We start from the raw sequence: 15,859 nt of genomic DNA on the forward strand, positions 1-15,859 counted from the left end.
ACTGGCTTTTTCTCTAGAACAACATTTTTCAACTGCAAGATCGCAGACTAACCAGGAGGCTACAGAGACTGACGAGACAGTGACACCGAGTCTCACTGCTACACTGTTCACTTTGTCAAAACCCTTGGAGCAAGTTTCGGTGCTAAGTCATTCAATATAGCGCTAGGGCTAACAGGTCGGGTGTGTTAAAATGTTAGGATCCAGTCTCTACTAGAAAGGAGATCCAAAGAGAAGATAAGGGATCTTGGGGGTAGGGGTGAGGAGAAAGTATGGGAGCCATGTGACAAGAAAGAACAGTGGGGTCCATCTGAGGAAAGGAAGCAGAGTAGGGTCAGGGAACAGCGAGTGGGCAGTAGGGAGAGGGGAATGATGGAAACAAATATAAAAAACACCTATTTATCAGAATGCCATGGGATTTATCACTGTCTGCTAACCTAAACAATTAATAAAAGTAATCAATGCAGAAAGGTTTATCTGCATTGGATAAACCTCCATTATCCAAATAAAAAAGTACAGCTTTCTTTCTTGGGATGGTTGGAAAACAAAAAGGTATTATTTTCAGAGTGATCCTGATGGTCACATAAACATATGAGAAACTCGTATTGCGACCTCTTGCCCATGTATACGTGTGCATCTATCTAATTTAAACATTAGCATTTCATCTAACATTACTTCCACGTAGGACAAGTTCAGGATTATACAGATTGCAAAGCTTTTATATGTGGGGAGCACATATGTGTACACACATGTTTAACTGGGGTAATCATTTCAGTTATGTTCTGAAGAGCCATGAGATACAGAGAGGCTCATGATGCATAAAGATGCACTGGGCTGCTCCACCCACCTGAGTGCCCAGAGCCTGGATGTCATGCTCAAAGGTGGTGTGCATTCTCTGTAAGGTCTCCACAGTGTTCTGATCTCTTCCCAGCTCCTCAGGGAGTTTCTTGTGTTTGTCCTGGATGCGGCCAAAGATCTCCTTGGCATCATGGTAAAACTTATGCAGTTCGTAGGAGGCAGCGAGAATCTGTGTTCTCGTGTCAATGAGCTCTAGGAGGTCAGCCCAGGCTTCATTGAGACCGTCCTTCCACTCAGCAATGGTGGCAGCATCTGAGTGTCCAGAGTTGATGAGGTCGTCTGCCATATGATTGACCGTATCCACGCGTTCCTGCCCAATGTTTCCGGTGTCTCGAGCAAATTCTCGGAACCGTTCTTGTAACATCTGAAATGGGAGCGCACATAAGGAGATCACTGAGACCACTGCTTTCCCACCCCATCACGTGAATGCTGCTGGGAAGAACTTTCAAGGGAGAGACACAAGTTGATACACAAGCCCCAAGAAGCACAGATCTCTACTGCAGAACCCATCTGGTCTCTTGTGGAGAGGTAATCCAACCCATGACAAAGTCACCCGACAAAAGCAATGACCTCCGGTGTGAGTCTAGGCATCACATCTGGCACGGCCTGGACCCCCACCCACTGCGTACCGCTGACTCCCCCCGAAGTACTTGCCGTGACATGCTCATAGTCCTGTCCCAACTCATGTGACCCTGCGACCACTTCCCTCTCAGCAATCCACTGTTCCAGGTCGTCGACCTCCCTGTTGAGCTGGAAGAGCCTGTGCCTCTCGTCAAGTTTTCCTCTCCTTTCTTCAGCAAGGTCCTTCAGGCCCGCATACAGCTTATCCACTTTTGACTGCCGCATGCTAATACGCTCGCTGAAACAGAGAAGTAGCAGTGAAGGGTGGACGTCAAACATCTCCTTCCGGGGAAAAATCAATGAGCGAAGATAATGTGTTACATCAAATTTCTCCAAAGAAGCGTCTGTTTAACCTGTTTTGTCTAAAAAAATAAAGCTCTGGATGACCTCCATTTCAAATGCTGTTGAGTGGCTAGGGACCGATGTGTGGGCAGTAATGGAGGCTGAAGGCCACTGTGTATAATGACTGCATTGCTGGCTCTGCGGTCTCCATTTGTTTTAAACTACTAAAAATTAGCGCAAATGCTGGAACTACCATCCATTGATGTCCACCGGGCTCTTCTCTGGGCTGTGTGCTCCTCCCTGCAGCAGAGCTGGCTCTGGCTGCTCCTGCTTCCTCGGCCACAAGTATAGCAGGAGAACAGGTCTCACTTCCTTGAATTCCTCACCAGAATTACATCTCGGAATAGAAGATTAGGAAGGAGGACTCGCTGCTGCCTGCACTTTCTCGGGAATGAGATACGAACACTGATGGACCTCATGTACCTTTCCCAACCTGCCTTGTGGTGGATAAACAAACACACAAGCCAATTCCTTTTCTTTCTTAGTCCTAAGGGGCGGTTCCTGAGAAGGCCTGACAGGACTGCTTCTCTTCAAAGGACACGGCAGCTTAGTGAATGAAAGAATGCACACCCTCACTTGTTTCCTCTGGTTTCCTGGGCAACCACTGTACTAAAGTTAGGAAGCGCTACCATTTTGGTACCGCTTTGTTTTGCCGAGAGCCATTTCAAGTCACAGGTCTAGGTATTCTTGTCTCTAAGCACTCTTAAATCACTGTTTTCTCAAACTGACATTTATTATGTAATCCTGGCTAGCCTATAACTGGCTATGTAAACCAGGCTGGCTTTGAACTCAGAGATCTAACTGCCTCTGCTTCCTGAATTCTGGCATTAAAGGCATGCACCATCACACCTGGCCTAAACTGAATAACTTTTTCAACCCAAGTATGTACCTCATCACCTCTATCTGTAGGTCAACATATACTTACGACTTATGACTTAACAATCTTGGGTCTTGGCCAACATGAGATATTTAACCCACGAGAGCAACTTCTCAGTATAACAATGTACCTTTCTTGTGCATCATAAGCTCTTGAGTCAATGACCCTACTGTATGATGAATGGCAAGTTAGTAAGACACCTTCACTGAAGAATCAATAGCATGCCCGGCCTCACTCTCAAAGTGTGACTCACCTTTCGGGATGGCTGTCAGCCACCAGGCCCCGGCTAGTCTTGGAGAGCTGGTGTACTGTCTCTGCATAGTCCTCAACAGCTTGTTCCAAAATCTGATGCTTTTTCAACATGGAGACAGCACTCTGCTCATCCTGCAAAGAAACAGACTGTCAACGCCATAGCCAGACACTGCCTGGGGTGATAAGTTAGCTGCAGGGTGGGGTGGGGCAAGAGGAACTATCATCAGAAAGAAAAAACCAGTATGATAAGGCCATGAACACTGATACATTTGAAATCATTACTGAGGACTAAAGGAGGCTTCTGCAAAGGGAAGCATATAGTGTGACCCCCCAAACTCCTCTAAGGTAAAGGGGAGCTTAATTAAGTCTAATGTATCTTAGCTAGCTAAACCCCACCCCCAACGCCTGTCAAGTGTGTCCATGACAATATTCTACAATCTTAAAGTGCTTTAAAATGGTCTCAAAACCATTGTACGTCAGGTAGCCTGGGTGATGCTATAAATTATTTGAGAAGATGTACTGTTATAAAAGTAAATGGGCCAGGCATGGTGGAACATGTCTGTAATCCCTACACTTGGGAGGCAGAGGCAGGTGCATCTCTGTCAGTTCAAGGGCAGCTCAGCCATGGCTACATAGTGAAGCCTTGTTTCAAACAAAAAGATTAAAAAGAAAAAAGATAGCCAGACATAGTAGAACCTACTTGTAATCAGCCCGCCCATGGCATGAGTCTGAAGCCTGTCTTGCTATGTATTAAGTTCTAGGCCTTCATGTTTCACATACTTTTGTACCAGACTTTAAGGGAACAACAGTCAGATTTTTGAGGCCTCTCTTCACTTCGTAGCCTCTAGAGGCAGCAGGTGAGATGTGTCATATGCAGCTAACAGGCAGGAGCAGGGCCCTCTTCCTGGGCGTTGGGAGACTTCTCTCACCTTGGCCTTTTCCTCAGACATCATGTACAGTTCCTGCTCACTCATCCAAGCCTCGGCTTCAGCTGCATCGAAGTAGTACTGCTGGGCTTTGTGTGCCTCCTCGAGCCGTCTATGGCGCTTCTCGGTCTCCTCAATGAGGAGCCCCCACAGTTGCTTCAGGTCGGCGAGTCTCTGCCTGATAGCCTCAGCATTGAGGCTGCTGCTATCTGTGATGATGTTTTGACTCCTCTCAAAGATGTCATCAATACGAGGCTGGTGTCCTTGGATTTCTTTCTGGAGGGTCTGTGCAGAAGAGGCAAAAGCAGTTTTGCTAAATGGCCATGGCCTGATACTTATTAGAATCCACAAACCATCAAAGCCCCTCATTTCCTCTGCCGTATGAGTCCGTCACTATTTACCAGACACAGCCGCCCAGGTAGAAACGCTTACCTGGTTTTTCTTTATTAACAGCTGCACAGTTTGAAGGTTATGGCCATGATCTGTGGACGTTGCCAAAGGCATCCTCTCACCAACCCACAGCTGGAAAGAGTTAAAAGTAAGCAGTGGTCACGACCACGTGGAAACACAAACTGCCCAAGTCAGAGCACAGGAGGGGAAGGGAGAAGCAGAGAGGAAGGGCCCAGCCTTTCTTCAAAGGGCTGCCAGGGTATACAGCTGCTTCCTCTTGGACATGAGGAAGCTCTTGGACATGAGGAGTAAGTCTTTGGACTTACTTCGTTCTTGGTGTTGGACACACTGTGAACCCTGGGGTTAGTTTAAGTCCTATCCTAGCGGCAGAGATTCTGGAATATCTTTAGAACGCCAGAAAGAAGAGCATGGTGTGGGGGGGGCGGTGAGGAACAGATCAACAGAACATGGACGATGGACTATGAGGGTGCAGTTCACTGACGTGGGCCTAGGTAATAGCAGAGAAGCAAAGATGAGCTTCCAGCCAGCCGAGGGCTACTCACGATTTCGTCCTCCACATCCCTGTTGAACTGATGGATCTCTTTGGAAGCTAACAGATTGTGCTTCCTCTCATTCAAGGGCTCCAGAAGCTCCATGAACTTGGTCTGCACGGTGAGGCGCTTGCTGTCCACCTCGTCGGTGCTCTTCCCCTCCTGGCTCAGAGCCTGTGCTTGGCTCTGGAGCTCCTCGATCTCCTTCTTCCGTACTTCCATCTGATTCTCCAGCATCTAAGGGAGCAGGACTGCATCAGAGCCAGAGCCGACACACACTCCGTCTGGGGCTCTGTTCTGGGCACTGGCTAACGCCTGAGGCTGAACTGAAGAATACAAACTTACAGAGGAGAAAGGGCAAAGAAGAGAGTAGCAGGGAGTGCTCCCGACCACCAGCTAATGTCTAACGCACCCGTCTCTGGGACTTAAAGCTTGGTGGGACATTAAAATCTAATCAGGAACTCAGGGAAAAGAAAGGCAGGGAGAAAGTGCTACTGATGCCTACACAGAAGCCAGTTTCTCTATTAAAAAGGAGAACATTCTTGAGGCTCTCACTCTTTTTGGCTAGAAAGTAATGTTAACTTCATTTCTTTCAACCCAGAGCTTGGCCTAGAATCATGCTAGGTAACGCGGGGACACAACAGCTATGCACTGATGGAACCGATAAGAGCGACACAGGGGGACTCGCTGAGGAGTCCTCAGTAGGTCCACAGTAGGTCACACGCCAGGGAACTGGCGTTGGAAGCTGTGACTGTCTAACTTCATCAGTGCACAGTATCCCCAAGAGCAAACCAAAGAGCAAAAGGGTGAATGCCCCTTTGGACGAAGGCACCAGGCTCAGCACTCAGCTAAGACGGTCTTGTCAGTAACCGCTTCCAAGCAAAAATGCCAGGCTTTGGCCTCGTCAAATACTGCAAAAGTTAGCAGAGGAGCTGCTGGAAAATTTGACCAATACCTTTTTACATGCAGTGGTATACACCTTTAATCCCAGCATTCGGGTGGCAGAGGCAGGTAGAGCTCCAAGTTTGAGGCCCGCCTGGCCTACACGGTGAGTTTTAGGACAGCCTGGGCCAGAAATCCTGTCTCAAACCAAAACCAACAACCAAACAACAAACCCAATAACCAAAAGGGTAGTGTATGCCTGTTTGTGGTCATGTGGCTATCTGTGCATAACATATGTGTAGACCAGTGATATTTTCAGGAAGGCCTCTACCTTCTCTGGAACAAGGTCTCACTCCATGAGGCTGGACTAGCTGGTCTGCTTCTGCCTCCCCAGCACCGAGACTACAAGCACATCCTTCAGCTTATAAGGCAAACAACGTTCCTGACTAAGCTGTCTCTTCAAACTGCACCACTGATCCACGCTATGTTTGTGGACCCATTGCATGTGGAAGCCAGAAGACAGTGCCGGATTCCCTGGCTGTGAGCCACCATGTGGGTGTTGGGAATTGAACCCAGGTCCTCTGGAAGATCAACTGATGTTCTTCATGGCTGAGCTCTCCAGTCCCTGATAATATACTTCTAAAAAATACAACTGTTTTCTCATTAATTCAGGGTAAATTCATCTGCCTTAAGAATCACCTACCACAATAGAAAAAACTTTTCATTCCGTTTACCAAATCTACCAAGTAGACAGTGAACAATTCAGAGTGGATGGCAGACAGTTCCTTCTGTTCAACCACCATCTACTTAAGACATTATTCAGAAGGACAAATATGGTTATTCTCACAGAGATATTTTACCCAACCACTGAATGATGACAGCACCTATCAGTAAGATCTACAAAGAAGTATTCCCATGCATAGACACTCAAAACTTCACTGATTAGTCTTTCCAGTCGACTCTGGAAAGGCCGCCACTGTCAGGGCAAGCAGTTCCCTGGGAGGTTAAGGCCCTTCCCATGGAAGAGGGATGACAGGAAATCTTGATAAATAAGGATGAAGATGAAAGCCATGAGCCAGGCATAGCCCAGGGAGACAGCTGTACTGTCCACTTGCCTGTTGCTTTTTCAGCAGAATATTGACGCTGGTAAGGTCTTTGCCATAGTCGTCAGACTGAATCTGGCTCTCCAGGCCATGCAGCCATTTGTCTAGATCTGCACAGCTCTGTGTGAAAAGCTCAGCCTTATTTGCATCGAAGAGTCGCTGGGCCTTGGTCTGGGTGGTGGATTCAAGGACTTCCCACATTTTATGTAAACCAGTGAGTTTCTCCCTCACCACAGCTTCTGTTTCTGGCTTTTCTGAAATGAGCTGCATTCCTTCCTAGAGAACACAAACCAATGAGGTTAAAAAAAAATTTTTTTGCAAGAGAATAAATGTCACCGTGAAGAAACAAAAACTAATCCTTGAGACATTTGTTTCCCCTACTTCCCATGTTTACCCATGAAGTTACTGCTGGGTAAAACCAACAAAGGTCTTGTGTACATACTCTATGCTTCTGGAATGTCAACAATCAGTGTTGCATGCTCTAACAGTTTCAACTGAGGCAACAGCACATTTAGTGTTAGTAACTTACAACTTCACGTTCCAAAGACCACACATAACACATTATTAACTCTTACGAGTCCGACAGTGAATGGAAAGGAGACTTAAGAAACACACTGTACAGACTCTCCCTATGTAAATATAGGTATTATCATAGTTAGTGCCTAGTGTACAGCAGACACACACACACACACACACACACACACACACACGCACACGCACACGGCATTTAAAAACTTATGCAATAGTCTCTCATAAAGCATAAAGTTGTCACAAAACAACACAGGTATATGGCCAATGGCAGTGAGGAAGGAGCGACTCCCGGTCTATCATTGTGGGACAATTATCTGTATTCTGTCAATTATATTTTAAATAAATGCTGATTGTCCAGGCAGGAAGTATAGGCGGGAAAACCAGACAGGAAGTAGAGGTGATGCAATGAGAACAGGAGAATTCTGGGAAGCAGGAAGCTCCCTCCGTGATTCCTGCCCAGACCACTGAAGAAGCAACATGCGAGCTGACAGCTAAAGAAGGTACTGAGCCACATGGCTAACACAGACAAGAATTATGGGTTACCCTAAGATGTAAGAATTAGTTAATAAGAAGACTGAGCTAATAGGCCAATCAGTTTATAATCTTATGGAGTCTTGTGTGTGATTTTCTTTGGGGCTTGTTGGCTGTGGGGTACTGGGCGGGACAGAGATACCAACAAGCCGGCCCCTCATGTTGCATATCATCAGCGACCAATCATCTGGCAGCCACTAAGATAAACCAGGTCCCATGTTGGGTCTCTGCTTCGCTCCCTGCTGGGGGACTAAAGTCAGAAAACGTAGGTGGAAACGGGACATTGCTACCGGCTCTGTAACTTTGTAAATGATGACAGATGGCTCTAAAAGTATCCTAAATAAAAGGAGTTCACTTCCTCTTCTCCCGCTCCCCTGAGGTTTACGCCTTCCTCCTTACCAAGGCCACAATGTAGAAATGTGAGTGGGGGACTCACACTAAACCCACCTTCTCAATTTTGTCAAGCCATTCTTTGTTGGATGCAAGTTCTGCCATAAATGCTTGATGCTTTAGCCATTTACTGTGCAGGTTTCTGGCTTCATCGTAAGACATGTCCTGGGCGGTCAGCATTTTCTCATTGATCCAGAGGGACAGCTATGGCGGAACAGCAAGAAGGCTTTAGCAACTGTCATCACAGAGTTAGTCTTTTATTCTACTTAGAAAGGATTACTTTTGGGACTACATATTTCCATATTAACAGACAACCAAATATTTTACTCTGCATCTCTGACCCATCTTGTACCCAAATTTGATCCAGATGGTGTAGTTAACATTAAACCCAAAAGCACAAAAGCTCCGAAGCAGCTTTCACACTCGACAGCGTTTTTGGTCGGCTTTCCCCACAAGGCTGTGCTTGCAGCTCTGCTCGATTGAGCTGAAAACACAGCCTTTTCCTCTCCCAGACACCTGTTACAGTTATAACATGTTAATCGTGACTGTCATTGAACTCATTTGAAAATCACGCATTTTAAATCAACCCACACTGCTGGGTGGTAGTGGCACAGACCTTTAATCCCAGCATAGCGGGCGGATCTCTATGAATTTGAAGCTAGCCTGGACTATAGAGCAAGTTCCAGGACAGTCAGAGTTACACAGAGAAACCCTGTCTCAAAAATCCAAAACCAAACCAAACCAAATCAAACAAAACACTCAACCTACAAATTTGTTTGTTTATCTATGGTTCCTACCCGCCATGGGTGCATGTGTGGGAATGTCAAAGAACATAAACAACTTGCTCACTGTGGAGCCAAGGCAACCACAACACCCTTTCTTCATCTCTGACAACTCTAAATAACCTTTACCTCTTTTTCTATAGCCTCTAGCTCTCTAGGGAACTTTCCATTCGGACTAACAACATTTCATGGAACTTGATTCTGAGATCAACCACATATACTTGAAAGTAAATTCTTGAAAGCAGCACAAAGCTTGCCAGCTGCTGACAGACGGCAGTGGATTCTAAGAGGCTTGGGATGGGAGCTGCTCAAACACCCGGTCCTGACCCATATCTCCTTCAGGTTTTGATCCCAAGTCAGCCCCTACTTGGTCCTGCTTGCTCAGTAGCATTCAGGCCAGAGATACACAAAGGAATCTGAATACACAAAGTGTCTGAAGGAACCATCTTGTTTCACTTGGGAAACAATGAACAACTTACTTTTAAAGCAGTCACTGTTCACTGTGAGTCTGCACCTGAACATCATGGTTCCATTTCTCAAGGTCGACAAAAGGCACGAGATTAAAGAATCCCTTACAACATCAGTGTTCCCAGAGCTTTTCATTCACACCCTGGGTGCTGCTGGGAAGCCTCCCACAGCAGTAGATCTGTTCTTTATAAAATGCCAAGGAGGACAAAGCAGGTCACAGGAACTGCTGGCTATGAGAACGGTGAAAACTCTAGGTACCAGTTCCACCTTCCTCATGCTGCTCATCACAAAGGGAAACCAGAGGTGGGCAAGGTTCAAAGTAAATCCTTTGTAATTGCAGACCATTGACCAATCAGTCACAACAATAAAAACAGTACACTTTTTACTTTAAAAAATTTAACTAGTTCCCAACTATCTAAGTGGCCGAAATGTGAACTACTATGGCCATTCATGATAACAAATGTGCTCATACATGTTCTACAGGTAAAGGATCACGCAGTATAGCACAATGCTGTGGGTCTACGGAGCTGGCCAGTTCACCAGTCCCTCGTCAGCATTCTTAACTAGAGCTACAGTGATTATTGGTGAGCATTCACAAAGGTTAGGTCAGAATATACTCATTCTCTGCAAACAAGATCACTGTGCAGACAGAATAAAAATGCTTTAACCACTGAACAAGGCTCAGCACTGAACTCAGTCCTATTTCAGACATGTCCGCACTGCCTTCCTGTTAAAAGAAAACAAACAAAATCAACCCTGTACTTTAGAAAATAGGAAGTACACTGTAAGAGAGTAGGCCAGTCAGCCCCAGCTTTCAGACTATTTACTTTTTAGGACACTCCACTAAAACCACACTGTGTTCCTCATATACATGTCTTTCACATACGTATATAAACATAAGACACATACATAAGATGTTCCTCACATACGTACACAGACATAAGATGTCCCTCACATACATACACATACATAAGATATTCCTCACATACGTATACATACATAAGATGTTTCTCACATACATATATATATATATATATATACATAAGATGTCCCTCACGTACGTATTCATACTTCAGATGTCCCTCACATTCATATGTGAGGTGAGCAAGCTGGTCCCTGTTCTCACTAGTGAAACGGCTGACCCTGTGTTTATGAAAACAAAGGCAGTTTTCACAGTCTTGCCTCTTTTAGTCAGGGCACCCAGGAGAAAGGGAGTGTGGGGGATGGGGAAAGAGGAGTGTTGGGTATGGAAGAGGCAACAAACCCCTGGAGTCTCTGGACCCTGAACACAAATAGCCAGTAATGGAGTCGAACTACACCTCTGGATGCAAATAACTGTCATCATAAAAGACAGCCAAATGTAAAGCTGGTCTATACAAACTCCATTCCCAAGAGACTGGCTTAAAATTGGGTGTATTTTACATGAGGCAAAATGATGGACGTTTACAGTACAAGAATGCATGGTTAGTGGCTCCCTCATCTCCACCCCACTGGTCAATATATTTATATCATACAGAGAGTCGTGGAACCACCAAACCTGACCTAAATTTTGTGTTGACTATAGCCAACATTCTAACAGTCACTGTGACTGTGCCAACTTTAAGGACGGTCACTGAGCAACGGCAAAACAAGGAACCTAAGAAACAGGGACACCTGGCCCAGTGGTCACATAGAAACTTACAAATCATTTCCCAGATATAAACAATAGGACTATAGCCCGATATTCCCTGTGTATGGCAGGACCCCTCGGGTGCCTGAAGGTCACTGGACTTCAGCCAGTCGCTGATTTACAGCAAGTGTGTTCAGTGTTGGGGGAGGGTGCACTATGACTCAGTGTTTCTTGTGAGCCACTGGGGAGGAGGAGTTTTCTATGCATGGCACCTGTGGCCAGGTGGCTAAAAACCGAAGTGCTGGAAACGGCAGCGGTAAACAAGCTTTTCGTGGGTTTCCCCAGGACACGATTTAGCCTCAGCTTTACCATGGTTCAGCCAAGGGCAGGTTAACCCTTTAAAAGCAGAAGCAAGACTAGGACTAGGGCAGTGGCTCACACCTGTGACGGCAGAACCTGGGGGAGGCCAGCGCAGTAGATAGCAGGCCAGTTTAAACTACGGTGTGCAACCGTCTCGAATGAATGAATGAATAAAAAACAAACCAAAAAAACAGGCTATCAACTCTCTGGCCAAAAGAACACAGTCTCAGGTGTTGTCTGTTCCAAGGGGCACACATTCCCAATATTCTCCTGCTCGGAGAGCCAAGTGTCCACAGATCCCTTCAGAGCACATGCCCTGTCTAGACGGTTATTTATGTCCACCTGCCACTCAGAAGAAACATTCCTACCTAACATGGGTGCTTAAAGCGGTCACAGTTTAGGGACTTCTCATCCTAAGGTCCATCTGTCAGTCTCTTCCCTGGACATGGGTACCCGTTGTGACAAAAGATCTATGCCTGTTGCATTTCTTTGGACATACGGCCACATGTTCATAACAAGGTGCTTGTGGTGAGTTAGCTGTGTAATAGCACACAAGCTAATACTGCCCCTGACCGCCGGCCCCCAGGTCCCTCCATTCCCTTGTGGATGTTACTTATCCCATTTTGGGCTTCAAGGGAATTTATTCTAATAAACCAGAGAGGACTGAGTTTCACTGATAGTCTCTGGCAAACAGAGAAATATGATGTGTTCATGCATTCACATATGTGGAGTTCTCTACACGCATTTACCCAGCTAACTTGCAGAGAGACTATATTTTCCTGGCTAACTTTAGTTCTCAAAGTTTGTTTATACATTTATCAGGGGAGAGTCATGAGATTAGTACCACATGTTAAAACTTGACCTTTGACAACCCGAGTACAACTTGTTTTAAAGTAACATTGTTTTAAAGGTCTTGAAGGAGTAAGAAATCTGGATTGCAGTTTTAAATTTTCTGCTTTTAAAACAGATTTATTTGTTTTTATTATGTTTATGGGTGTTTGCCTACATGTACACAGTGTAGCATGTGCATGCAGAAGCCAAAGGGAGCAGTCAAATACCCAGGAGTTGGAATTTCAGGCAGTTCTGAGTCTAACTGAACCTGGATCCTTTGGAAAAGCGAGCCAGTGCTCTTAACCACCAAGCATCTCTAGCCCCGTATCTCTGGTTTTTAATATACAGGGACAGTTTCAGTGCTTACTAAGGTCTTCCCTTCCTTGGTACCTTATTTCAAAGCGTTAAAACACAACTAGATGCTTTCCAAGGTATTTTTCGGATATCACTGCTCAGCAGTTGTGTGAAATGATGAGAAGATATCTACGTCCAATGTGGTGGTCAGCAGTTGTACTAGCAGTTGAATGTTTAAAATAGGGCTAGTTTGCTAGAACTATGCTCTGAATTTTAACTTAAAATGAAATATCCACATGTAGTTAATTTTAAGTATGGGACTACTCTACAACATCCTAAAATGTAGAGGAACTGACAATCTAAATTACTGATAATATAGCTCCTCCAAGTGAAGTGACAGGAGAGCTGTACCCCTAACCCATAACTGTGGATAACTTCATTATTTTCACAGAAACCAGAGGATGACCGGCGGGGAGCGTACCTCTTGACAATCTTGCAGGAATTTCTGTAGGTCTCGGTTGTCCTTTAATCTCATCAGAAGTTCACTGGCTGCCTCTCTATTCTTCCTGTGTCTGTCAAAAGAATTTTGTAAAAATAATTAAACACAGAATTTACAAGCTGATTTCTTCCCTGGGCTTCTGTACCAAGAAGCGTTCAATTAAAGTTCTTAACTATTTGACAGAGGCAAGATGGAGAAATGTTAGCATCCTCCAAATACATAAGTCACAGTAGGTAGACCTGTCACAACCACACAAGAGGCCAATGACAATCACTGCACACATTTAAATTAACCTAATTATAGAAAAGAAAATCTGAGGGTACACTGTGCATAAGACCCTTGTTACTGACAATGCAGAAGAATTTGAAATTTATTCTCCAGAAACTTTTAACTGGGTACTGTAAACAGAGACTTCTTATTCATTTCCCAACTGTTCAGACTTAGGCGATTCCTAGCTAGCTCTTCCTAGCATATTCCTAGCTAGCTCTTAAATTAATCCATTTTTTTAAATCTACATATCACCACGAGGCTGTGGTTTACCAGTAAGGTTCCAGCATCTGTCTCCTTTGGCAGCTACATGGTGTTTGCCTAACTCTACCTCCTTTCTCCCTGCATTCATTTTAGTTTTCCCACCTAGCTCTATTCTGCCCTGCCATAGGCCAAAGTAGCTTCTTTATTAACCAATGGTATTAAAACATTCACAGCATACAGAGGGGAATCCCACATCATCTCTCATTTTCTGTCTAAATATAAAGGAAGGTTTTAACTTTAACATAGTAAAATTATATAAAACAAGTATCAAGCAAGAATTACAGTTACAATATTTTTTTGAGTCTAAAGTTTCATATCTAATTTATCTTTTATCATAACTAAGAAAAACTGTAAGTCTTCAACTCCATCAAAGATCCCAGAAGGATATATTACCTAAGTAAACAGGAAGTACATTGTAAGCAACTTCCAATACTCTACAGGGCCTGATCAGTCGGAAAACGAATAAGCAATCTCTGTTTACAGGGTACTGTTTGGTTGGAACCTCCAGCTCGCCCCTGCATGATCTGGAAAGCTCCATTCCTATTTCTCTCTCGTCAAACCCTACCCTCTCAGAGAATCTCCAATAAGACAAGGGCACCAAAAAGCCCCGTTCTGAAATCTTGGCAGTTGCAGTGGTTCAGCCCCTGGAGTTGCCAGCTGCCTAAGTCTCCACCTAAAGCACTCAGCTTTTGATCACACTTGGGCACAAACCCAGCTTGTGGAGGACACGGCATCACCCCTTGCTTACATGCTATACAATCTCCCTGCTTTAGTTCAGGCACATGGCATCTCTGGCCTCGATCTTTGGGACTGGGGAATCCACCTGTGATTGCTTTGCTCAAATAAACCTGTTTTTCTAATTTTTCAGTTCAGTTTGATCCGGCTTACTGTGTCAGCAGACAAACCTTTTATTGGGGTACATAAAACCTATTAGGTGCAAGGCTAAAAAATACACATGATCATGTAATTGTGCCAGAGAGGTAGCCTATTGGTTAAGAACGTTGATTACTTTCCCAGAGGTCGTGAGTTCAATTCCCAGCACCCATACGGCAGCTTATAAACCTCTCTAACTCCAGTTCCACAGAATCCACTGTACCAGACACTTACACAGTGAGCAGATCTACAGATAAAACACCCATACGAAGAAAAGAAATAATTAAAAAATCATGTAATTATCTTTGCTGCTCTGATTTTTTTTTTTTTTTTGTGGGGAGGGTTGAGATTTGTTTGGTTTTTGGAGAAAGGGTCTCACCATGTACCTCTGGCCATCCTGGAACTCACTTATGTAGACCAGGCTGGCTCTGAACTCAGAGTCCTGCCTCCATCACTTGTGTTGGAATTTAAGGCAATGTACCACCACACCCAGCTTGATTCACCTTTAGGAATATTTTCTGGTAAATTCCCTATCTTGGAAGAAGTCATCACACCAAACACTGCAAACAAAAAATTTCAAACCTATGGGGCACATGCTTATTTGATTCTACTCGTAATGGGGTAGCTGTGGTTTTAAGCAAAAACATAAAACCTTAAGATAAGACAAAACAAAACAAAACAAACAAACAAAAAACAAAGAACATAAACAACAGTAAAAGCCCTGTAAGATTCAGAAGTTGCTGATGAAATGGTAAGCCATATGAGAAGCAGGCTCATAGTTTGAACCCTAACTTGCTGGCAAACATACTTCATATGCCACTGGCACAAGTCTCCATAAACTGGAGCAGCAGTGTAAATAAATGCCAGGAAAGGAGTTACTAATGCAACAAAGGCTGCTGTCCCATGGTAAATATCAACAAGCATGCCGCAGACACTTCTCTGACACTCCTGGTCACCCCTGCAAGAAAGCATGGCTACGCTGAGGGTGTTGTAGGGACAAAGGCACACAGGCTGTAGATGTAGCTCAGCTGGCGCGGTGCTCACCTACCTAGCATTCAAGATGCTCGCTAGCATCACACAAAACAGCACAGTGCTGCACACCTCTAATATCAGAACTCCTGTGCTGCGGTCAGGAGAGTCAGAAGTTCAAGGTCACCCTCAGCTAAGTGAGTCTGTGGGTAACAGGGAGAGCTGGGCCTCCACTATGATTCGAAAAGCAATTCTTTGCTATTTGAGTCTGGGGAACAGGAATGTCCTCTATTCCTGCCAGTCAACAGTGGAAGTGAGCAAGACCAGCTCAGGAATCATGCAAGTGTTGAATGACAGTCAAAGAAGTTCCCTCAAGGGGCTGGAGAGATGGC

At 44.8% G+C, this 15,859-nt stretch overlaps 1 protein-coding gene across 4 annotated transcripts in view; it reads right to left on the reverse strand.

Annotated features, from left to right (window-relative positions):
• Positions 1-15,859, reverse strand: part of Sptbn1 (spectrin beta, non-erythrocytic 1) — a 166,079-nt gene that overhangs the window by 16,460 nt on the left and 133,760 nt on the right. For all 4 annotated transcript variants that reach the window (XM_085692324.2, XM_048427539.3, XM_048427542.3 and 1 more), the window contains 9 exons: positions 13,077-13,167; positions 8,309-8,455; positions 6,812-7,075; positions 4,827-5,051; positions 4,306-4,395; positions 3,877-4,158; positions 2,949-3,079; positions 1,510-1,714; positions 845-1,219 (listed from right to left, as the gene is read on the reverse strand). In XM_085692324.2, the coding sequence (XP_085548450.2) occupies positions 845-1,219; positions 1,510-1,714; positions 2,949-3,079; positions 3,877-4,158; positions 4,306-4,395; positions 4,827-5,051; positions 6,812-7,075; positions 8,309-8,455; positions 13,077-13,167 (1,810 nt within the window). The remainder of the gene's footprint in view (positions 1-844; positions 1,220-1,509; positions 1,715-2,948; positions 3,080-3,876; positions 4,159-4,305; positions 4,396-4,826; positions 5,052-6,811; positions 7,076-8,308; positions 8,456-13,076; positions 13,168-15,859) is intronic.

This window comes from Myodes glareolus, chromosome 8 (genome assembly GCF_982192425.1).
Source record: "Myodes glareolus chromosome 8, mMyoGla1.1, whole genome shotgun sequence".
NCBI lineage: Eukaryota > Metazoa > Chordata > Mammalia > Rodentia > Cricetidae > Myodes > Myodes glareolus.